General features: G+C 45.5%; 1 protein-coding gene across 4 annotated transcripts in view; it reads left to right on the forward strand.

The window, feature by feature from the left end:
* The window catches only part of STIL (STIL centriolar assembly protein), a 110,378-nt gene extending 87,285 nt beyond the window's left edge, over nucleotides 1–23,093 (forward strand). For all 4 annotated transcript variants that reach the window (XM_033916276.1, XM_033916275.1, XM_033916278.1 and 1 more), the window contains 2 exons: nucleotides 16,311–16,567; nucleotides 20,710–23,093. In XM_033916276.1, the coding sequence (XP_033772167.1) occupies nucleotides 16,311–16,567; nucleotides 20,710–21,535 (1,083 nt within the window). In that variant the 3' untranslated portion in view covers nucleotides 21,536–23,093. The remainder of the gene's footprint in view (nucleotides 1–16,310; nucleotides 16,568–20,709) is intronic.
* Nucleotides 23,094–23,988: the final 895 nt, after the last annotated feature.

Consider the following 23,988-nt stretch of genomic DNA (forward strand, 5'->3'; position numbering starts at 1 on the left):
TCTCCGGTCGCTGGGCTGGGTGGTCAACCTTTCCAAGAGTCGGTTGGTCCCGGCTCAGCGTCTGGAGTACCTAGGGGTGCTGTTCGACACCTCCTTGGGGAAGGTCTTCCTCCCAGAGGGCCGGGTGAGCAAATTGCAATCTCAGATTCGCCTGCTTTTGGCGTCCCGGTGTCCTCGGGCGCGAGATTTCCTCCAGGTCTTGGGGTCGATGGCGGCGTCCCTGGACGTGGTGAGGTGGGCGCGGGCCCACATGCGTCCTCTCCAGTATGCTCTGCTCCGGAGGTGGTCTCCCCAGAGGCACGGGATGGATGTTCCGGTTCCCCTGCGAGGCTTGGCGCGCTGCAGTCTGCGTTGGTGGCTCCAGACCCCTCACCTAGTTCAGGGGGTGGGTCTGGATCTCCCGCAGTGGACGGTGCTCCTGACGGATGCGAGTCTCCTGGGTTGGGGGGCTCAGTGTTTGGGTCACTCAGCTCAGGGCACCTGGTCCGCGGAGGAGGCCGCCTGGTCGATCAACGTGTTGGAGACCAGAGCGGTCCGTCTGGCGCTGTTGGCTTTCCACTCCCTGTTGCTGGGCAAGTCGGTCAGAGTGCTGTCGGACAATGCCACGGCGGTGGCTTATGTCAATCGTCAGGGGGGCACCAAGAGCACTCAGGTGGCGCAGGAGGCGGCTCTGCTCATGGTTTGGGCGGAATCCCATCTGCTGGACCTCTCGGCCTCTCATATAGCCGGAGTAGAAAATGTTCAGGCAGACTTCCTCAGTCGTCACTTCCTAGATCCAGGAGAGTGGTGTCTCGGCGCCGAGGCGTTTCAGTTGATAGTGCAGGCTTGGGGGCAGCCCCTGATGGACCTGATGGCCACGGGTGGCAACGCCAAAGTGCCCCGCTTCTTCAGTCGTCGCAGGGACGGTCTGGCCGAGGGTCTGGATGCTCTGGTCCAGCAGTGGCCAACGGAGGGGCTGTTGTATGTGTTCCCTCCTTGGCCGCTGGTGGGCAGAGTGCTTCTTCGCATTGTTCACCATCCGGGTTTGGTGGTGCTGGTGGCGCCGGATTGGCCTCGCCGTCCGTGGTATGCGGATCTGGTGAGGCACCTGGTAGCGGATCCTCTTCCTCTGCCTCTCTCGGACGACCTTCTGATGCAGGGTCCCATTCCCATGTTCGACCCGTCTCCCTTCTGTCTTACGGCGTGGCTCTTGAAAGGGGTCGCCTTAGCAAGAAGGGATATTCAGACAAGGTGATCTCTACACTGTTGGGGTCCCGGAGGCTTTCTACCTCTCGGGCTTATGTGCGGGTTTGGCGTCTCTTTGAGGAATGGTGTCGGGCGCGGGGAGTGACCTCTTTTCGCGCTTCTCTGCCTAACATTCTGGAGTTCTTGCAGGATGGCCTGGATAGAGGCCTGGCTTGGTCTTCTCTCCGGGTTCATCTTGCGGCCCTGTCGGCTTTTCGAGGGTTGGTGTCAGGTCAGCGTTTATCGGCTCTTCCTGATGTGATTCGGTTTTTGCGGGCGGCCAAGTTGCTTAGGCCTCCCCTACGGCCCTCGGTTCCCTCTTGGGATCTTAATCTGGTTCTCTCTGTTTTGGTGCGTCCGCCTTTCGAGCCCTTGGACGACTGTTCTTTGAAGGACCTTACTTTGAAGGCGGTCTTTTTGGTGGCCATTACTTCTGCTAGGCGTGTTTCTGAGCTGCAGGCTTTCTCTTGTAGGGCTCCCTTCTTGGAGTTTTCTAGGGAGCGGGTCGTCTTGCGGCCTGTTCCTTCCTTTCTGCCGAAGGTTGTTTCTCCTTTTCATGTCAATCAATCGGTGGTTCTCCCGGTCTTGGGTGGTCGGGAGGGCTCTTCTGAGCAACGGCAGCTGCGCAAGTTGGATGTCGGTCGGGTCCTTCGCTCTTATGTGCAGCGGACCCAGGAATTCCGGAAGTCCGATCATCTCTTTGTCCTCCTGGCGGGTCCTCGTCGGGGAGCTGGCGCTTCTAAGGCTACTATTGCGCGCTGGATCAAGGAGACGATTGCTTCCGCTTATCTTCTGAAACAGCAGCCTGTTCCGGAGTTTCTCAAGGCTCATTCCACTCGGGGTCAGGCGGCTTCTTGGGCTGAGTCGTCGCTCGTGCCTCCAGTGGATATTTGTAAGGCTGCGGTTTGGTCCTCCTTGCATTCCTTTGTTCGTCATTATCGGGTTGATGTGCAGGCGCGTCGGGACGCGGTGTTCGGTGAGCGTGTACTGGTATCGGCCCTTCGGGGGTCCCGCCCGTGAGAGGGACTGCTTTGGTACGTCCCATTCGTAAAGTTAACCTCTACTGGTCTGGAGAGTGCTAAAGAAGGAGAAATTAGGTTCTTACCTGCTAATTTACTTTCTTTTAGCTTCTCCAGACCAGTAGAGGTCCCCACCCTGTCTGTTGTTGTTGTTGTTGGGGCTGTTGCGCGGGCAGTTTTTGGTTTTTGCTGCGGGTTCTAGTATTTTTCTAGGGCCGGGGAGAATTGAAGAACAGCGGCTGTGGCTCGGCTGGCTTAGCTGGCGAGCTGTGGGGACATTCTTCCTTCGGGAATTTCTCCTCTGCATTTTCCAACAGCATTTTGGGTATGTTATTTGTTACTCCTTTCGGAGTATTGTTTTTTCTCTCTGTTGTTTTCCAGTTCTTGGTTCTGCTTGGCTATTCGGCAGACTGAGGGAAATAGAGAGGAGGGGCTAGGATATACTGTCCCAAAGTTTTGTTTTCAGTCTCCACCTGCTGGTCATGATTAGATATATACCCATTCGTAAAGTTAACCTCTACTGGTCTGGAGAAGCTAAAAGAAAGTAAATTAGCAGGTAAGAACCTAATTTCTCCTTAAGTCTGCATGTGGCAGAAGTATCCTTCAGGGACCTGTACAGCTAATCTTTTGAAGATTCATAAAGCTCAGGGTTCCAGGCTCTCAGCACTTGCTTCCTTGACTTGGTCTGGAACTTGAGCATAGGTTGTTAAGAATCGATAGTGGTCCTTTGGGGTGCTCAGGGTGCTGTCTGCTTTGCCAACACTCTCCCCATTTCTGCAGCATGCTTTGTGGTCCGTGGGGTTATGAGGGATCAATAATAATAATTTATTTTTTATATACCGCCAAAGCCATGATAGTTCGAGGCGGTTTACAATAAGAGGTGCTGGACAATCAGTGAAGTGGTACAATACAAAGTCATCGTATATAAGGTACAGGTTGGGAGTAGTGATACATTATAAGATTTTTAGGTTACAATCGATTGAACAAATTTTTTTTTATTGCTTTTCTAAAATTGAAGTAGGATGAGGAATGCATGATAATGTTACCCAGCCAGTCTTTCCATTTACCTGCCTGGGAGGCAAGAGTTCTGTCCAGGAATCTTTTGTAGTGGCAGTCCTTTAAGGATGGGAAGGTGAACATGTGAATTCTGCATGTGGGCCTAATAGAACTGTCCAGATTAAATTGAGAAACCAGGTATGTAGGGGCCAGGCCAAAAATTGATTTTATAACAAAGGCAAAAAAATTTGAACGAAACTCATGCTTCCAGGGGCAGCCAGTGAAGTTTTTGGTAGTAAGGACTAATGTGTTCCCATTTTCTCAACCCAAAAATCAGTCGAACTGCCGAATTTTGAATGATTTGGAGTCCGACTATAGTCCAACTTGCGGCCTGAAGAGCTCAGCATGGCAGCTGACTGGTGGCTTGAGGCAGAGAAACACTCCAGACCCAGCTACACTTTAAAGTAGCTGAAGCATGCTGCACCACCATTTCCCTAGCACACAGTCTGTGAGTACAGGCTGTTACAGCCTATGAGGAAAATTGGGGAGGGGGGTTGGTCTTGAAAAGTAACTTAAAGAGTTTCCTTTTTAAAGACGCTTTTAATCCCGAGGAAGGAGGTTAGGTCCTCTATTGAGCAAGCTTATTGATTGACACGCTAAGACAGTGAACTAACAACCTTCAAGATAAGTACAATTTTCACTGTATGGATTATATTACTTTGTAGTGAGGGACTCAAGACTTTTTGGACTCTAAGTATTGAGAAACTCTTGTTATTATCAAGAGCGTTATCACTATAATAGTTAATAGAGCACACATTAAGTGGCCACAGTCTTCCAATCTGGTACAGGGAGTGAGTCTGGATCAACCTCAGTGGACAGTGCTTCTCACGGATGCTAGTCTCCTTGGTTGGGGGGCTCAGTGTGTCAGTTGCTCGGTTCAGGGCAACTGGTCACCGGAGGAGGCATACTGGTCGATCAGTGTTCTGGAGACCAGAACCATTCAGTTAGCGTTACTAGCGTTCCAGACATTGCTGAAGGGCAAGTCTGTTCGGGTTCCCTTGGGCAATGCCACGGCGGTGGCTTACGTCAGTCAGGGGGGAGTAGAGTCCTCTGGTGGCGCAGGAGGCTTCTCTGTTCATGGCTTGGACAGAGGCTCATCTTCTGAACTTCTCAGTGGGAGTGGAGAATGTCCTGCCGGACTTTCTCAGACATGTGCTGGATCCCAGTAAGTGGTGTCTCGGTCCCACAGCCTTCATAGAAACATAGAAATAGACGGCAGATAAGGGCCACGGTCCATCCAGTCTGCCCACCCTAATGTCCCTCCCCTACCTTTGCCCTGTGAATAGATCCCATGTGCCGATCCCATTTGGCCTTAAAATCAGGCATGCTGCTGGCCTCAATCACCTGTAGTGGAAGACTATTCCAGCGATCAACCACTCTTTCAGTGAAAAAGAATTTCCTGGTGTCACCTCGTAGTTTCCCGCCCCTGATTTTCCACCGATGCCCTCTTGTTGTCGTGGGACCCTTGAAAAAGAAGATGTCTTCCTCCGCCTCAATGCGGCCCGTAAGATACTTGAACGTCTCGATCATGTCTCCCCTCTCTCTGCGCTCCTCGAGCGAGTATAGCTGTAATTTGTCAAGCCGTTCTTCGTATGGAAGATCCTTGAGTCCCGAGACCATCCGGGTGGCCATTCTCTGCACCGACTCCAGTCTCGGCACATCCTTGCGATAATGTGGCCTCCAGAATTGGACACAGTATTCCAGGTGGGGCCTCACCATGGATCTATACAAAGGCATAATGACTTCCGCCTTACGGCTGACGAAACCCCTTCGTATGCAGCCCATGATTTGTCTTGCCTTGGACGAAGCCTGCTCCACTTGATTGGCAGACTTCATGTCCTCACTGACGATTACCCCCCAAGTCTCGTTCTGCTACCGTTTTTGCTAGGGTCTCGCCATTAAGGGTATAAGACTTGCATGGATTTTGGCTGCCCAGGTGCATAACTTTGCATTTTTGCAGTACTGATCTGGATCTCGGGTACCATGTCAATGTTCCCTGCATAAAAGCAGTGCATCTCATCAACGCTGTTCCTCATGGTGTCGATCCAGCTCTTCAAGATATCAGCATTTTTCATCATCTTCTCAACGATCCAAGCCTGCTCAGCATCGTTCATCTTCAGTTGCTTCGAAGCGTACACACCGCTGTCCTTCCCGTTCTTCCAAGCATAAAAGGAAATCGCATCATACATCGTCATCTTCATCAGATCGACACCGGTCTCAATGCCATCATTGATCCCAACGCATTTCTTCACCAAAAGACTTTTATGATTCAGTCTTAGTCTGATTCAGCGGATGATATCCATAAGTCTACTACAGAGGCTTATGACACTACTTCTGAGAAGTCTCCACACAGAGCTAAGTCTCCTACCGAAAGACTGTCTTTCACAAAATTCATTCGGCAATTGAGCAAAGAGCTTCCAGTTAAGTTAGAAACCGATTCTGCTCATAGTGCTGAATATTTGGAGACTTTGGACTATGATGACCCTCCTAAAGAACTTCTTCGTCTCCCATTACATGGTATTCTCAAGGAGACTCTTCATAAGAACTGGGAGACCCCTCTTACAATTGCTGTGGCTCCCAGAAAATTGGACTCTTTATACAAGATCATTTCTTCTCCTGGTTTTGACAAACAGCAGCTTCAGTATCAGTCCCTGGTGGTAGAATTGACTTTGAAAAAATCTGCCCCATATAGGGTTTATGCCTCAGTGCCCCTGGGGAGAGAGGGACGCACTATGGATAAGTTTTGCCATTGCCTATACTAAAACACCACATTGGCTAACAGAGTCCTCAACTACAATTTCTATATTTCCTGCTATGTCAAGCATTTGGTTAAGAAATTGTCCTTTTTGATAGATACATTCCTTCAAACCAGTTTCAGGAATTTTATCACATTTCTCGCGCTATTGCTCTGGCTAGGAAATATAGAGAGAGATCAGCTTATGATGCCTTTCAATTGTCTTCCAGAGCCTTAGCTATGTCAGTGGCAATGAGACGTCTAGCATGGCTCAGAGTCTCTGTTATGTATATCAACCTCCCAGGATAGATTGACAAACATTCCTTGCTTGGGTGATGAGCTATTTGGTGACTCTATTGAAAATGCCACTCAAAAGCTTACTGAACATGAAAAATATTGGGATGCCTTAGTGAAATACAAGTCTAAGCCCTCATCTTTCAAATCTTTAAAGTATTTTTATCAAAGGCGTTTTTCTTCCAAACCTGCAGTTGCTGCTCGACCACAGCAGAAGAAACAGAAGCAACAGCATCCTCAAAAAGCTAAGGCAGCAGCTCCACAGAAGCCTACTCAGTCTTTTTGACATGCTACTTGAGAGCATAGCCGCTGTTCCTCTATCCCAGCCTTTCCCTCAGCCCATTGGAGATTGGCTTCAACTCTATTACCCTCGCTGGGAACTGATTACCACAGATCTCTGGGTTCTAAAAGTCATTCGAGAGGGATACTCTTCATTTTATCAACATCCCTCCAGATCATCCTCCAAGAGAGTTGTCTTCTCACCCACAGCAGACATCCATTCTTCTTTGAGAGATAGAATCTCTTCTCCTCAATGCCATCGAGCGGGTTCCTCCAGGCCAGAGAAACCGAGGGTTTTACTCCTGGTATTTTCTTGTTCCGAAGAATATGGGAGGTCTTCATCCAATTCTGGACCTCAGGGGTCGCAACAAGTTTCTAGTAAATGAAAAGTTTTGGATGCTATCCCTGGCAACTTTATATCCCCTCTTAGATCACAACGACTGGCTATGCTCTCTGGATCTGAAAGAAGTCTATACTCGCATTCCAGTGCATCCGGCCTTCAGTAAATTCCTCTGTTTTCAAGTGACTCACCACCATTATCAATACAAAGTACTACTTTTTGGTCTTGCATCCTCTCCCAGAGTATTCACCAAGTGCCTGGTGGTAGTGGCAGCAATATTATGGTCTCAGGGCCTTTCAAGTCTTTCCTTACCTGGACGACTGGCTGATCAAGGACCCTATTTCTCAAGGCGTGACAGTAGCAACTTGCATGACAATTCTCTTTCTTCAACAGTTGGTTTCCAAATCAATTTTCCCAAATCCCAACTTCAGCAATCTCAGACCCTGCAATTCATAGGAGCTCTACTCGACACCATTCATTCACCTCGGAGCATTTCTATCACAGCAAAGACAAGACAATCTGATTCAACTTTGCAGTCACACTTATCTGTCTTCAATCTCTGCCAGATAAATGATGGTACTACTGGGTCACATGGCTTCCACAGTTCACGTTACTCTGTTTGCGAGACTTCATCTCAGGATACCTCAATGGACCCTCACATCCCAGTGGTCTCAAGCACTCGACCCACTATCTCAACACATTACAGTCACTTCTTCGCTTCAACAGTTGCTGCAGTTGTGGATGAACTCTTCCAATCTGTCCAGAGGGTTGTTGTTCCACACACCTCCTCATCAGAAAATTCTGACCACAGACTCATCCACTTATGCTTGGGGAGCTCATCTGGACGGTCTTCACACACAAGGTCACTGTCTGCCCAGGATCGCTTTGTCATATAAATCTGTTGGAACTCAGCAATCTACAATGTTCTCGGAGCTTTTCAGCACATTGTGACCAACACCATCCTTCTTATCCGCACGGACAATTAGTTTGCGATATATTACATAAATAAACAAGGAAGGTCACTTTGGCCAAGCAGTATTGCAAAATTTATTTTCTTAATTGGCTAACTCTCCCTCCATCCCATTCTAGTAAGCTAGAGAGTCCCACATGTGAGAATATGCTGCCTGCTTGTCCTGGGATAAAGCACAGTTACTTACCATAATAGGTGTTATCCAAGGACATCAGGCAGATATTCTCACAACCCACTCACTTCCCCTGGTTGGCTTCTTAGCTTGCTTAATGAACTGAGGAGCCGCGAGGTACGTCAGGTAGGAAGGCACTCGCATGTGTGCGGTACGGGCTAGTGCAAACTTTCTAAAAATCTTAGTGGATAAGATGAGGGGGGTGGGAATATAAATGATAATAATAGATAACTGTTAATTATTAAGATATGGGTGGGAGGGGTGGGATTCTTTTCTATATATATATTTAGAGGTATACAAATAAGATTGTCAAGTGATTAGTTAATATATTTCTGGATGGTTATTGTACACTTGTTGTAATTTTTGAAAATGAATAAAGATTTTAATAAAAAATCTTAGTGGCGATGCACTTTTAAAGTGTCCATTCCGGGGCTCTGTGGATGACATCACCCACATGTGAGAATATCTGCCTGCTGTCCCTGGATAACATCTGTTAACGATAAGAAACTGCTGACCTCAAACACGTCAATGCGGACTTGAGAGTTCCTTGGTTCTTGATGGAGACTGTTCAGTCCATCATAACGGTGGAGCTAGGAGAATTTCTGGTTGCCCTAGATTTGATGGAAACTTACCTTCACATCCCAATCTTCCAGAACGCACAAAGTTCTTGAGATTCGATGCATTAGAGAATCACTCAGTGCTTCCTTATGGACTAGCAACAGTGCCCCAAACTTTCACCAAGATTATGGTGATGGTGGCTGCTCATCTCTGCATAGCAGGTTGGCAAGTGCACCTGTATTTCCTCCAGGACACCTGTCGTCATAAGGGAGATTTTTTTCCAGGATTCACCATATGGGGTTGAGCATCACTATTTTGAAGATAATGGCACAGGAGGCAGGAAGTGAGTGGGCATCGTGCCAAACTCATAAGGGTATGGCTCTGGGGAGGAAAGTGTGTAAGTAGGGGGCAGAGATATGTCCTAGACACAAAGGAATTTTTATTAAGTCAGAGGGGAGGGAGTGGTCATTAGGTCTGTTCTGATGGTGGTATAGAGTAGTGGCACTGGTGCAAGATAAATGGACTAGCCCATGGGCTGTATGCTGCCCACAAAGGCATTAAAACGTTCTAACTCCTTTGCTTCCTCATGCCTATCATCTCCCTCACTTGGGTAGGGCGCGGGGTGCTAATCACAGGCATCATGTGGCTGGCCAGCATGGAGCCTTGAGTATTCATACTTGCTCAAGGTCTGCTGGCTTTGGCTTCCTCCAAAACAGGAAGTTGGTAGGGTTCAGGAACCAGCAAATCTTCAGCATATGCAGAGAATCAAAGCTCTTTAATGGCTGGTTGCAAGATACCTATTATGCATGATTCATCGCTCTGAGCAAGGGAGGTAAAAAGCTCATGGGTAAGGGGGAGGTAGATGGAAGAAAAGAGATTCTGAAGTCTGGGAGTGGGGGGAGGAGTTGAGATAATCATACAAACAAAATGCACCAAAATTGTAAAGAGATTCTGGAGCCTGATAGCATTCTATATGGCAGCTTAATACAGATTTACAAAGTGCTGCTTCGCACTGCCTCAGAGCAATCCAGTTCAAGTCCCAATTTCACATTTTCTAGAGAATTTCTACTTTACGGAGAGGGTGGTGGATGCCTGGAATGCGCTTCCGAGAGAGGTGGTGGAGAGGAAAAGATGACTGAGTTCAATGAAGCGTGGGATGAACACAGAGGATCTAGAATCAGAAAATAATATTAAATATTGAACTAAGGCCAGTACTGGGCAGACTTGCACGGTCTGTGTCTGTATATGGCCATTTGGTGGAGGAAGGGCTGGGGAGGGCTTCAATGGCTGGGAGGGTTTAGATGGGCTGGAGTAGGTTTTAACGGAGATTTCGGCAGTTGGAACCCAAGCACTAAAGCTTTGGATTCTTGCCCAGAAATAGCTAAGAAAAAACATTTTAAAAATTTTAATTGAATCAGGTTGTGCAGACTGGATGGACCATTCATCTACTATGTTACTATGTTATTTTCTCCTTAAATCATAAACCTTGCACAGTTTTTAAGAAATGCCACTCCAACTAGCAGTTGAAAGTGTGATAGAACTAGCACAGTCGCTCATTGCCAGCACAGATCACATTTGTCCCTATTGCTTAGCAGGTGAAAGGTTAAAAATCTGACCAGCAATGTTTCCTACATTGCTTCATAAATATAGGAGGGAGGGAAAACTTGACCTGTGGGGGGGATGTGGGGCGATGAATCTTGTATGCAGCCCCCTAGAGAGTGTATTGACATTCATGCAACCCTTGATATAAGAGGTTGCCTACCTCTAGACTAAAGGGTGGACCAGATCATAGAGCAGTAATATCAGCATATACTCCGTAAATTCTTGGCTTTCTAAATTCAGTAAGAGCAGCTCCAGATATCTGATTTATGAATGTTTTCTTAGACTCATGAAGACTAGGGGAAAAATTGAAAACATATTAGCACACTGCATTGTTAGGGAAGCATTTCAATACATCAACTTAGTGCTCAGATTTTGTAATTAAGTAAAATTTCTTATCCCAGGACAAGCAGGCAGCATATTCTTGACTGATGGGTGACGGCACCGACGGAGCCCCGGTACGGACAATTTTAGAGTGATTGCACTCTAAGAACTTGGAAAGTTCCAGCAGGCCGCACCGCGCACGCGCGAGTGCCTTCCCGTCCGACTGAGGCGCGCGGTCCCCAGTTTCTTAGTTTCCGCGGAGCTAAGAAGACGCGTTTCTTTCAACGGCCGTTGAAAGAGTTTTTTGTAATCGCCCTTCCCGCTCGCGTAAACCCCTTTTGGAAATAAAGTTTTCTTTATTTCGTTTCTTTTCTTTAGTTTAAAAAAAAAAACTTTCGTTTTTTTCTTCATTTCTTTCGCTTCGCCCCGGCGGGGCCTGTTGCAATCATCGAGGCCTCGGCCTTCGATTTGGCAGAAGCCGTTTTCACTTTCATGCCCCCTCAACCCGGGTTTAAAAAGTGCCAGCGGTGCGCTCGACCAATTTCACTGACAGACCCGCACAACTGGTGTCTGCAGTGTCTTGGTCCTGACCATCGAGCGTCCACCTGCACCCGCTGTGCGACTTTAAAGAAAAGAACTCTAAAAAATCGCCAGATCCAACAGCGGTTGTTATTCGGCGCCGAGATGTCTGATTCCGCAGCACCGACATCGGCCCCATCTCAGTCGGCACCTACTTCGTCGACACCGCGTGATACCGCGCCGGCGTTGCACCCTGCAGGTAAGCCGGCTAAGAAGCCTTCCCCGTTGGAGCGTCCTCCGGTCTCAGTAGCAGCGAGTCCAATCCTGCCGACCTCGAGGCATCCACGGAAGCGCTCCGCTCCTATTGAGGTGAGCCCCTCGACATCGGGGTCCATATCCTCGGAGCGTAGAGCGGCACCACAGGTATCGCAGAAGAAAAAGGCGGTACCAGTGCCTTCGCTGGACGAGCGGATTGCTGCTGTCCTGCAAGTACAACTTAAGGAGCAGTTGCAACAACTCCTTCCCGCACTTTTGACACCGAGCCTTCCAGTCCCGGTCCGGTCTGAGCCACCGGTACCGACAGTGGAGCGCCCTCTTTTATCGGCATCCAGCTTCCTCGACGTCGATGCCAATCTTAGCACCGGAACCGAGAGCTCAACACCAGGCGGTGCAGACTTCGGTACCAACGCAGCAGGTCACATCTCCTGGTACCGTATCTATGAGGTCGGGTAAGTCGGCGCGCAAAACCCGACACCTGGAACCCTCCACTCCGGAGTCTCGAGACCGTGGCTCTCAGATTCGGGACCCTGATTTGTGGGGTGATTCTGAAGAGCCCTTTCTGTCTGAGGGTGAGTGTTCCTCTGATGAAGAGGATCAACTTGTTGCTGATCCCTCTTCTAAACATGATTCCACATCTTTTACTTCTTTCTTAAAAGAGATGTGTGAATCTCTTTCTATTCCCTTGGAGGCTGAGTCGAAGAAATCCAAAGCATTCCTTGATGCTCTGGACTTTGACCAGCCTCCAAGGGAATTTCTCAAACTTCCTCTCCATGACATCTTACGAGAGACTTTCTATAAAAATTTAGAGACTCCCCTAACTGTACCAGGAGCTCCTTGTAAATTGGACTCCTTATACAAGGTTATCCCTATCCCTGGTTTTGACAAACCTCAACTCCCGCATGAGTCTCTTTTGGTAAAATCCACACTTAAGAAATCAGCGGGAGCTAGTGTATATGCCTCAGTCCCTCCTGGCAGAGAAGGAAAAGCCATGGACAAATTTGGCAAACGTTTATATCAGAATGCCATGTTAGCCAATAGGTCAGGGAACTACGCTTTCCATTTTTCATTTTATTTAAAGCACCTCATTCAAAACATGGCTGCTTTTGAAAAGTACCTCCCTGACCGCAAGAAATCTGCTTTTCATGCCTGTTCTTCCTCTCTTCTCCAGTTACGGAAATTCCTAGTTAGGTCAATTTATGACACTTTTGAATTGACTTCTAGGGCCACGGCTATGTCTGTTGCCATGCGTCGGTTGGCATGGCTCAGAGTCTCAGAGCTCGATGTAAATCATCAGGACCGCCTAGCAAATGCTCCCTACTTGGGTGATGAGCTCTTCGGAGAGTCCATGGATTCCACTACACAAAAGCTGTCTGCCCATGAGACTCGGTGGGATACTCTCCTGAAGACTAAGAAAAAGACTCCACCTGCTCGGCCTTTTCGCCAACAATCTGCCTACCAGCGCCGCTATGCTGCCCATCCCTTGCCACCGGCTACTCAACAGCCTAGACGTCAGCACCAACAACAGCAACAACCACCTAGGCCAGCCCAGCAGCAACAGATGAAGCCTCCTCCACCACAAAAGTCTACCCAACCCTTTTGACGTGGTTCTCCAAAGCATAGCCAGTATTCCACCATCTGCCCATCTCCCTCGACCCATAGGAGGATGTCTTTCTTGTTACACCAGCCGTTGGGAGAACATCACATCGGATCAGTGGGTACTCAACATCATCCGCCACGGCTACTCTCTCAACTTTCAGACACGTCCTGCACAAAGTCTGCCAAGAGAGTCTGCTTTGAACACCTCTCAGTCTTCTCTCCTTCTTCAGGAGGTTCAATCCCTCCTCCTCCTGAACGCCATAGAGGAAGTTCCTCTAGATCAGAAGGGGCAGGGATTCTACTCCCGTTATTTTCTGGTCCCCAAAAAAACAGGGGATCTCAGACCCATCCTAGATCTTCGCGATCTCAACAAATGCTTGGTCAAAGAGAAATTCAAGATGCTTTCTCTGGCAACTCTTTATCCTCTTCTCCATCAAAGCGACTGGCTATGCTCCCTCGATCTCAAAGAGGTATACACTCACATTCCAGTCAATCTGGCCTCCAGACAGTACCTCCGCTTCATGATTAATCATTGTCATTACCAATACAAGGTGATGCCCTTCGGTCTTGCCTCCTCTCCAAGAGTGTTCACCAAATGTCTGATTGTGGTGGCTGCCTTTCTACGCTCTCACCACCTTCAAGTCTTTCTTTATCTGGACGATTGGTTAATCAAGGCCAATTCATCTCAAACAGTGCTCCTGGCCACCAACCAAACCATCCTGTTTCTACAGCTTCTGGGGTTCGAGATCAATCTACCCAAATCTCATCTCATCCCCACTCAGAGACTTCAATTCATTGGAGCGGTGCTGGACACAGTCCTCATGAGAGCATTCCTGCCATCCAACCGTCTTCAAACTCTTCAATCTCTATGTCAGCAGGTGCTTCCACAACGTTCCATCTCTGCCAAGCAAATGATGATACTCTTGGGTCACATGGCCTCCACAGTTCATGTCACACCCCTCGCACGTCTTCACCTGCGCACTCCTCAATGGACCCTAGCTACCCAGTGGTCCCAAGCGACGGATCCTTGCTCACGACACATATCTGTGACATCATCTCTTCGTCAGTCTCTACAATGGTGGTTGATATCCTCAAATCTCTCCAGAGGTCTTCTGTTTCATCTACCTCCTCATCAACTTGTCATCACCACCGACGCCTCCCCTTATGCCTGGGGAGCTCATTTGAACGAATTCCAAACTCAAGGACTTTGGACAGCCCAGGAAATGAAACATCATATCAATTTCCTGGAACTCAGAGCGATGTTTTATGCCCTCAAGGCCTTCCAACATCTTCTCTTTCCTCAGGTCCTCCTGCTGTGCACAGACAATCAAGTTGCAATGTACTACATCAACAAGCAGGGTAGGACAGGCTCTCGCCTCTTGTGCCAGGAAGCCCAGAAGATTTGGGCTTGGGCCACAGATCACCAACTATTCCTGAAAGCTATCTACATTCAAGGAGAACAGAATTCCTTAGCGGACAAGCTCAGCAGAATTCTCCAACCTCACGAGTGGACACTCGATCCTGTAACTCTACAGTCCATCTTCGCTCAGTGGGGAACTCTTCAGATAGACCTCTTTGCAGCTCCTCACAATCACCAGCTGCCCCTATTCTGCTCCAGACTCTACTCTCCTCACCGTCTGGCAGCGGATGCATTTCTCCTCGATTGGTCCAATCTGTTCCTGTATGCTTTCCCTCCTCTGCCTCTCATGTTACGAACCTTGTTCAAGCTCAAGAGGGAACGAGCCACCATGATTCTGATTGCTCCACGGTGGCCCAGACAACATTGGTTCTCCGTTCTACTTCAACTCGGTTCCAGGGAGCCTTTTCTTCTTCCACTGTTTCCTTACGCAACATCAGGAGACCCTTCTGCATCCCAACCTTCCGTCTCTGCACCTGACAGCTTGGTTTCTCTCGGGCTGACTTCTCATGATACTCTTTTGTCTCAGCCCGTTCGTTCCATTCTGGATGCCTCCAGGAAACCGGCCACTCTGCAATGTTACCATCAGAAGTGGACACGGTTTTCTTCCTGGTGTCTTCTTCATCATCATGATCCCACTTCCCTTGCAGTGGAGGCCTTATTGGATTATCTTCTTTCTTTGTCTGACTCTGGCCTCAAGTCTACTTCCATCAGAGTCCACCTCAGTGCTATTGCTGCTTTTCATGAGCCAGTTCATGGAAAACTTCTCTCGGCTCATCCCTTGGTGTCCAGATTCATGCGGGGTCTTTTCAATGTGAAACCACCTCTCAAAGCCCCTCCTGTAATCTGGGATCTCAATGTGGTTCTTTCCGCCTTAATGAAGCCTCCTTTTGAACCTTTGGCTACCGCTCCTTTCAAGTTTCTCACTTGGAAGGTACTTTTCCTTATTGCTCTTACCTCTGCCAGGAGGGTCAGTGAGCTACATGCACTAGTTGCTGATCCACCTTTTACAGTCTTTCATCATGACAAGGTGGTTCTGCGTACGCATCCAAAGTTTCTCCCTAAGGTTGTCTCTGAATTCCATCTCAACCAATCCATTGTTCTGCCTGTCTTCTTTCCGAAACCTCACTCTCATTCTGGAGAACAGGCTCTGCATACTTTGGACTGTAAGCGGGCTCTAGCTTTCTATTTAGAGCGTACTAAGCCCCACAGATCAACTCCCCAACTCTTTCTGTCCTTTGATCCGAATAAATTGGGACATCCTGTTTCTAAACGTACGTTGTCAAATTGGCTTGCAGCGTGCATTTCATTCTGTTATGCTCAGACCAGACTGACACTGGAAGGTTCTGTCACGGCCCATAGAGTTCGAGCTATGGCAGTATCTGTAGCTTTCCTCCGTTCCACTCCTATTGAGGAAATCTGCAAGGCTGCTACTTGGTCCTCAGTTCATACTTTTACATCTCACTATTGTCTGGATGCTTTCTCCAGACGGTATGGACACTTCAGCCAATCTGTTTTGCAAAATTTGTTTTCCTAATGGCCAACCTTCCCTCCATCCCTCTTTTTGTTAGCTTGGAGGTCACCCATCAGTGAAGAATATGCTGCCTGCTTGTCCTGGGATAAAGCACAGTTACTTACCGTAACAGGTGTTATCCAGGGACAGCAGGCAGATATTCTTGCGTCCCACCCTCCTCCCCGGGTTGGCTTCTTAGCTGGCTTATCCTAACTGGGGACCGTGCGCCTCCGTCGGGCAGGAAGGCGCATGCGCGGTGCGGCCTGCTGGAACTTTCCAAGTTCTTAGAGTGCAATCACTCTAAAATTGTCCGTACCGGGGCTCCGTCGGTGCCGTCACCCATCAGTCAAGAATATCTGCCTGCTGTCCCTGGATAATACCTGTTACGGTAAGTAACTGTGCTTTTTTGTATGTAAGGGTCAAGTAAATCAGCTATTAAAGACCTCATTCACTGAGGCAGAAGAATCCACAGCTAAAGGAAGTATTTCAGAAGATAAGTGTGTCACATCTCAAAGTTATATCAAGAAAAAGAATCCAGTAACTGATCTACATCTAAATGACAAAGATGATGTGTTAGCTGCTACCCTTAAACAGCTGAGAAACCTTGGTGTAAAAATTGATTTGGACTCGCCTAACACAATGATGAAAGATGCAAATAAAGTTGAAAGTGCCAGGTAAGGTAATATAGTATTAATTGACACAATCCAGAAACCTTATTGTTGAGTGGCTGAGATTCTCTTGTTATCCACAGGTCACTAGACATGGGTTTTCCTAACACTAGTGTGCAAACTAGTGCTGCCTGATTCAGGGAAACATTTTTTGATTCAATTTGGGCAGCACTAGTGCAAACTTGTCAAAAAGTGCCATAAGCAGCTTAGCAGACTAGAAACATTTTGTAGTTAACTTGCTGACTTCAGGCATACAGTATTTAACATTTCTAACCTTATCCCAGACATTACAAACAAATCTTATTGTGTAAAGCAGTCCTAGATATCATGAACATTAAAGTAGCATTTCTCCAAGCACAAGCTGAACTAAATCACCCCTACCTCTGATCCTGTTCTTATTTAGAAGCCCTTTTCATAAAGATTATTATCCCAGGACAAGCAGGCAGCATATTCTTACTAATGGGTGACGTCATCACGGGGCCCCAGTACGGACACTTCCAGAGCTTGAAAAAAGCTCTTGACACCCACACTGCACAAGTGCCTTCCCGCCCGACGGAGGCACGCAGTCCCTCAGTTTCTTCGTTTCCACAGAGCTAAGAAGTCGCGTTTCAACGGCTGTTGAAATATTTTCTTTTCGCTGCCTTCCCGCTCTCGTGGTTTCCTGACTTTTTGTCAGTTTTCTTCTTTTATTTCTATGCCTGGGGGGTTTCTATAACCATTCTTCAGCTTCGGGGTTTTTCGCCTGCCAGGCAATTGGATCTTTCCTCATTTTTGTAATGATATTTTAGGACCTCATGATTTTCATCATCTACTCTGTCCTCAAGTCCTCCTTCCTTGCACAGTCCATTCAGGGGTTTTACACTACATATAATTGAGCAAGGAGTCTAGGGTTCTCTCCTGTTATCTCAGGAGGCCCTGTTTTTGTGACCTTGGAGGCGATTGCTCATCTGCTTTTGCTGATGAGAAGCTGAATTTCGTAGCAGCCAATTTCAGCAGGATTCTTTAATCCTTTTACTCCAGGAATTTTCTTCGTCTGACGACGATTATTTTTCTCCTGGATTAGGTGAGCATATTTTTCTATACATTCCCCTTGCTTCTTCTCCTGTTGACCTTTTTTATCAAGCTTACAAGCGCTGTTGCTTTCAGACTTCTTTTTCATGCTATTGCATTTTTTTCCCTTGATCTTTCAAGGAGCACCTTCTTTTTGATTACTCCTCTGGTTTCCAGGATCATGACAGACGTTTTTTCATGTGTGTAACCACACCTCATTCCTTCTTCTATCCTCTGGACTATTCATGTGGTTCTTTACTGGTCGTTGATGCTCCCATTTGTAACATTAGCGTCAGCTCCACTTGAGTTTCTTTTCTAGAAAATGTTTTTCCTTATGTCTCTCACCTCTTCCAGGGGTAACAGTAAGTTTCATGCCCTGCTAGCAGCTTCATCCTTATCAGTCTTTCATCAAGTTAGGGTGATTCTGTGTTCAGGTCTACAGTATTTTCTACTGTTTTCATTTCACTTAGTAAGTTCTTCTGTCTGTGTTGTTTCCTGCATCTCGTTTTTCTTACGAGGAGCTGGGTTTTCTTTGTTTTTGTCCTTTACGCGGTTTTTTTCTCCTCCTTGTTACTCAGGTCGGAGCCGCAGTGATTTTATCCAAACTTTTTCTTTTTGATTCACCTCTATTTGGATATCCTATATTCACAGGAACAATCTTTTGGCTGATTGCTTTTCTCTCGTTCTCTTTTACTCAGACTGGCTTGGCACGGGGATATCGTGTCCCAGTCCTTCAGTTCAAGTTCTGCAGTTTTTCTTGTTTTCCTTTCGGTTATGTTACTGAGGAACTCTGTACACCTGCCTCCAGGTCCTCAGTTCATGCCTTCACTTCTCACTATTGTCTGGTTTTTTTTCTCCAGACGGGATGGGCCTTCGGCCATTATGTTTTCAATTGTATTTTCTTTGGCCAACTCTCCCACCATCCCATCTCTGTTAGCTTGGAGATCACCCATCAGTGAGAATATGCTGCCTGCTTGTCCTGGGATAAAGCACAATTACTTACCGTAATAGGTGTTATCCAGGGACAGCAGGCAGATATTCTCACAACCCACCCAACTCCCTGGGTTGGCTTCTTGGGCTGGCTTATCTTAACTGAAGGACCACGCGCCTCCGGGCGGGAAGGCACTCATGTATGCGCGGTGCAGGTGTCAAGAGCTTTTTTAAAGCTCTTGAAGTGTCCGTACCGGGGCTCCGTGGTGACGTCACCCATTAGTGAGAATATCTGCCTGCTGTCCCTAGATAACGCCTGTTACGGTGAGTAACTGTGCTTTTTCCCTTCTCTGTTATATATTCTTATTCTGTATTCCTCCCCCCCCCCCCAAATTCTTTGGTTGCACAATGGGATTCTCCTCTTCCGTTTCTAGCTGATGTAATTTCTCAATTTCTTAACATTTTCATTGTTGGAGATTCTTATTCTTACTAATCAATCTATTTTACTTCATTTTTAAGCAATCTAGGCCTCTTTATACATGGTCCCATTCATTCAGCAGGGGACATGCTCAATTTAGTTATATCCTTGTCCATTCTATCTTTCAGCTAAGCTCTTTCTTTACTTCTCCTGTCTCTTGGTTATACTATTTTCTGATATATTTTAGTCTGAGCCAATAGGCTTCTTTTATTTCAGGCACCTAAACTTTTCTATTCAACTAGACACTTACATAAACTAGATCCTACCCACTGCCCTTCACTAGGCTCTGCTCTTCCCCCAAATTTCTCCCTATTTGATTTTGATCCTCAAGCCAGTTGTCAGAATAACATTTTTTCTGCTAAGCTTTATTATTTACTCCAGTTGTTCTTTATCTCATGAGAACCTGTGGTTCCATAGCAGCTTTTGGCTACAGAAATAGCTAAGATGTCATGAACACCTTTTAGACTAAAAACTCTTCTTCCTCACAAATCGTACCTGCAATTGCCACATTAAACAGGCAAAGGAGGACTTTTTTGTCCTACCTTATTACTGGTAGACAAATTTTGTATTCTGTTACATCTCTTCCAGATTCCACAGGGACTAACAAAGATTATTGAAAATCTAATCTTCCATTTGTCTTGTAAAAGACTGAGGAACTCCTGTGCAACAGTGGCAGGTGCAAACAAGCAAGCATGTGCGATGAGACTACCCAAATGCTTCTAGAAAAGTTCCTGGGGTACTCTTCCACGCCAGTCTCTGTTAATGATATCAAACTTCCCCCCACCCCCCGAACATGAGGTTTTAAATTTTGCTGTCCTTGAGGAATAATTACCGGAAAGTAATTTTGTTTTCTGTCATACCACCAGTAAATATGGCCACAAATTCATCCCTTTCCAGAAGGCAGACCTGCACAATATAGGCTGCTTCTGACTTAGTCATCAGTACTTAAAGCATCTGATGCCATTAAACTTCTTAATTAGTAGACCTGTATTGTGGAGTTTAACAGATAAGATGGTTGCGATGGGGGGTTTTTTCAGCTTGATTTCCTTTTGTGAAATTTTATGCCATTTCTACCTCTTTCCCTGTTGCCATGCAAGATATTTATACTTGAAATTTTAAAATAGAATTTAAAAAAAACCCTGAATGCCAGCATTCTGCAGTGCTTTAAAAAATTCCCATACTGTCACTTTAATTTGTTCTCTATATTAGTAAAGGCATTAGCCATTGAGAGACTTGTTTACAGGACTGTCCAATCTATTTTCTCAGCACACTTGAGATGGTATATTTGCTTGAATGAATCTTTTCTAATGAATGGTCTCTGTTTTACAACTTAAGCTTTGCTATTTATTAATGAGAGGTGATGGTGACTGATCGGTTGAATGAGCAGTAAGTGCTCATGGAAAACGAGCTCTTTTCTCGGCTTCATTTCCAGCAGGAGAATACTCCTGGCCCTCACATAGAGGCAGTGATGGTAGCCCTTCTGGTATTAGATGTAGAAAAGTATTTGAGGGAGTGGGTGCCCTGCTGTTTAAACCAGCAGTCAACTCTGCTTCACCTATGGTGAAGAGAAATGGGGTACAGGAACAAAAAGTTGACCTCTTCTGAAAACCTTGCTTGTGTCAGTGGCATGTCTGTCATTTCTTAGAAGTGTTAAAATGGTTCAATTTTACTTCTTTTTTGTCTGTTTTAGTGTGCTGGCTTGTATAAATCCAGAAGCAGTGCTTCCTAGACTGAGCTACATGTCATTTGCAAACATTGGCATGAGTGGTTTTAACCCCAATGGAGCTGATTTGAGTATGGAAGCAAATGCCATTGCTTTAAAATACCTCAACGAGTCTCAGCTGTCCCAGCTTTCACAAAGTCGCTCCAAACAGAACGACACTCTGGATTCATCATCCTTTCCAGGTCTATTACATTTGAATGCTGACAAGAGCTTGGTAGGCCTTAGCTTGATATCGCCAAACAATATGTCCTTTGCAACCAGAAAGTATATGAAGAGATATGGGCTGATACAAAGCAATGACAGCAGTGGAGATGAAGACGAAGTGTTTAAAGACAGCAGCAACCTGGGAGAAGTAGAGAATGGAGATACTGCGCATCAAAATTTTAGACCCGTCATAATGGGTCTAAGTTATAAAAAAGAACAAGTTAATGAAAGATTTAACACTGACTTGAAACATAACCATGAGCTAGCAAACCCTTTACCGAAATCAGGTGGAAAAACATTAAGGGACATTACAAATGAGAAAATATCCCCCAAGCCTTTAAAATTATTGCAACCTCCAGAAGAAAATCCATCACAAGTTTTCAAAGACTTACAGCCCAGTGCCAAACTTTTAATGGGTGAAGCACAGTTCACAAAATACCCTGAGAAAGAGAATGCAAAGGGCGTACGGATGCTTCCTGAAAAACTACCACTTTCCCCCTTTGAAACATTAAGGTTCACAGAAAATCAGAATTCAGTTGGTGACTTCCTAGATGTGAACCGCCTCCGTCAACTCCCAAAATTATTTTAACTCCTCTAAAAACTGTATTTTCTACTTGTAAAAACATAGTCACAAAAATAATATTTGGGTTGCACTGCATGATGGCCATGAGTAGGAGCATTTCCAACTGTGAAAATATTGGGAAATTTTATATCTGCTAAGTTATTTTCTAAAGCTTATGGCAAAGTAGGAGCACTATAAAGACAGCTGCAGTCTTTCTACTGTAGGTCAAAGCAATGAGAACTAAGTTTGCACTTACCAAATAGATCACCCATCTTAGTTTGGATTTTGTTCTTAACATCAGCTAAGTGCAAAGCAGTTTGCCCATGAGACACTGACTTATTGAATCTTTTATTTCCTTTAAGTTGGGATCATTTGTTTACATTTTGTCATCTTGTAAAGTGTCTTAATGCTAATACTGCACTGTCTTGGTTAAACAGAAACAATAAATTATATGCACTTAGACATACATAGCTGTTGCAGACCTGATTGCTGAGCAATGAGGGGCCAGCATGGTCTTTCCATCGAATAGGGTTGTATATTAAACTTCATTAAATCCTTCATATTATCAAGTTTTATTTCTTTCCATCTCCAATATTGAGACCTAATTTGTTTTTACTTAAGAGAGATCCTTTTCAGGAATACTAAATTGCCCTAATTTGCATTCAGAATGGGCATAACCACATTATGGATCAGAAATCCCAGGTTAAACAGTTCTCGTAATTGCGGGTAAAATTTGCACTTTTTATTTTGCAAAATAAAGAAATGGTGTTGTATAAAACATAATTGTAATTGCCAGTAATATGTATTCCAGATGTCTGGTACATTTTTATGCAGGGTTGTTCACAAATCAAGCTAAGAAGTTCTTGTCCCCTAAGAACTGCTAAACTGAATTTCTGGCTTCCCAATCAGTTTTTAAACATTAGATATGAAGTAATAGCAATACTACTCTTACTGGGCATGACTTCTGTTAGTAATCTTCTTAACAGGGTCTTGTCTGTGGCTGCAATTTGGTTGGCAAATGGTATCTGAGGTTTGACCAGTAGAACCATTCACAATGTTTCAGAACTTGTGTTCTTGCTTTTAAAAAAAACCTCTTGATAAGTGTTTAGTATACCTGGCAACATGGGCTACCTCCCAAGACTGATTGCCATGGAATCTCTGGATTGTTCACCTTCTGAAGCATCTTCCATCCTGTTATTGCTTTCTAATGTCACCAATCAAAGCATGCTATTTCCTGTTCTCTTCCACTAAAGTGCTAATCTGCATGATGAAATGGAACATGGAAAGAGTGGTGAAAGCCCGCAGAATTTTGCCACTAGCAGGAGGACTTTAAAAATAAATTTAAATGTGAGGTACTGTTTTTCACTTAAAACCCCATGTTGTAGTCGTGTCTCTCTTGGCAGTACTGCCTGTAGGATGTCAGTTATCTTACATTGCCTTATGATATGTTATGTTTGAAATATTTTGTGAAAGTATTGTAAATTGATTGACTGAACTGTTGGTAAATCACTGGAGTGTTTTTGCAGTGTGTTGGGCGTCATTTTATATTTAAATATTTTTAATATAATAAAAATGTGTCAACTGATTTGCCTGTGTATTTTTTTTTTTTATAAAAAAAAATGGAAAATGTTTGCACTATTGAACCCAAATCGATTTTAGTATTGCAAATTGAGATTTGCTATATTTTAGTATTATACTGTAGCATAAATGTAAATTCTGAAATTTTGGGCTGCTCAGCAATAATTTAGGTCTAGCAAACTACTGAAGTATTCAAAAAATATTAAAATACTGGGGTTTACCTTCAGTCTTCTGTTTAACACCTTATTTACCGGTATCTCTTGTGAATATTACACAAAATATCCAATGTTTTTGTTTGTGCTAACATTCCCTTTCTTCCTAAATGCATCTCTTGCTTCAATTTAAAGTCCTATCCGATTCATTTGTGATTGATGGGATACTGTGGGAAGGCACACCATGACAAGACCCACTGGCCCTAGACAGCACAGTAATGTATTCTTAACTAGTGTGCCATGACAAGACCCTCTGGCCCTTTAGGAGTTCGAGCTATTGCTACTAATGTTAGTGGCAGTCCTGCTTTCTTGTCCACACTCCTCCTTTCTGTTTATAACCTCCTTCATCAGAGGGGATAAACAAGCAGTACTCCTTACATATCATTGCTGTCTCATTTCTCCACTGCTTTACATAAGAATAGCCTTACTGTGTCAGACCAATGGTCCAGTAGCCCGTTCTCACGGTGGCCAATCCAGGTCACTATTACCTGGCCAAAACCCAAGGTGTAGCAATATTCCATGCTACCAATATAGGGCAAACAGTGGCTTCCCCCATGTCTTTCTCAATAACAGACTGGACTTTTCCTCCAGGAACTTGATCAAACCTTTCTTAAAACCAACTATGCTAGCCGCTCTTACCACATCTTCTGGCAATGCGTTCCAGAGCTTAACTATTCTCTGAGTGAAAAA

Source organism: Geotrypetes seraphini, chromosome 12 (assembly GCF_902459505.1).
Source record: "Geotrypetes seraphini chromosome 12, aGeoSer1.1, whole genome shotgun sequence".
Lineage (NCBI taxonomy): Eukaryota > Metazoa > Chordata > Amphibia > Gymnophiona > Dermophiidae > Geotrypetes > Geotrypetes seraphini.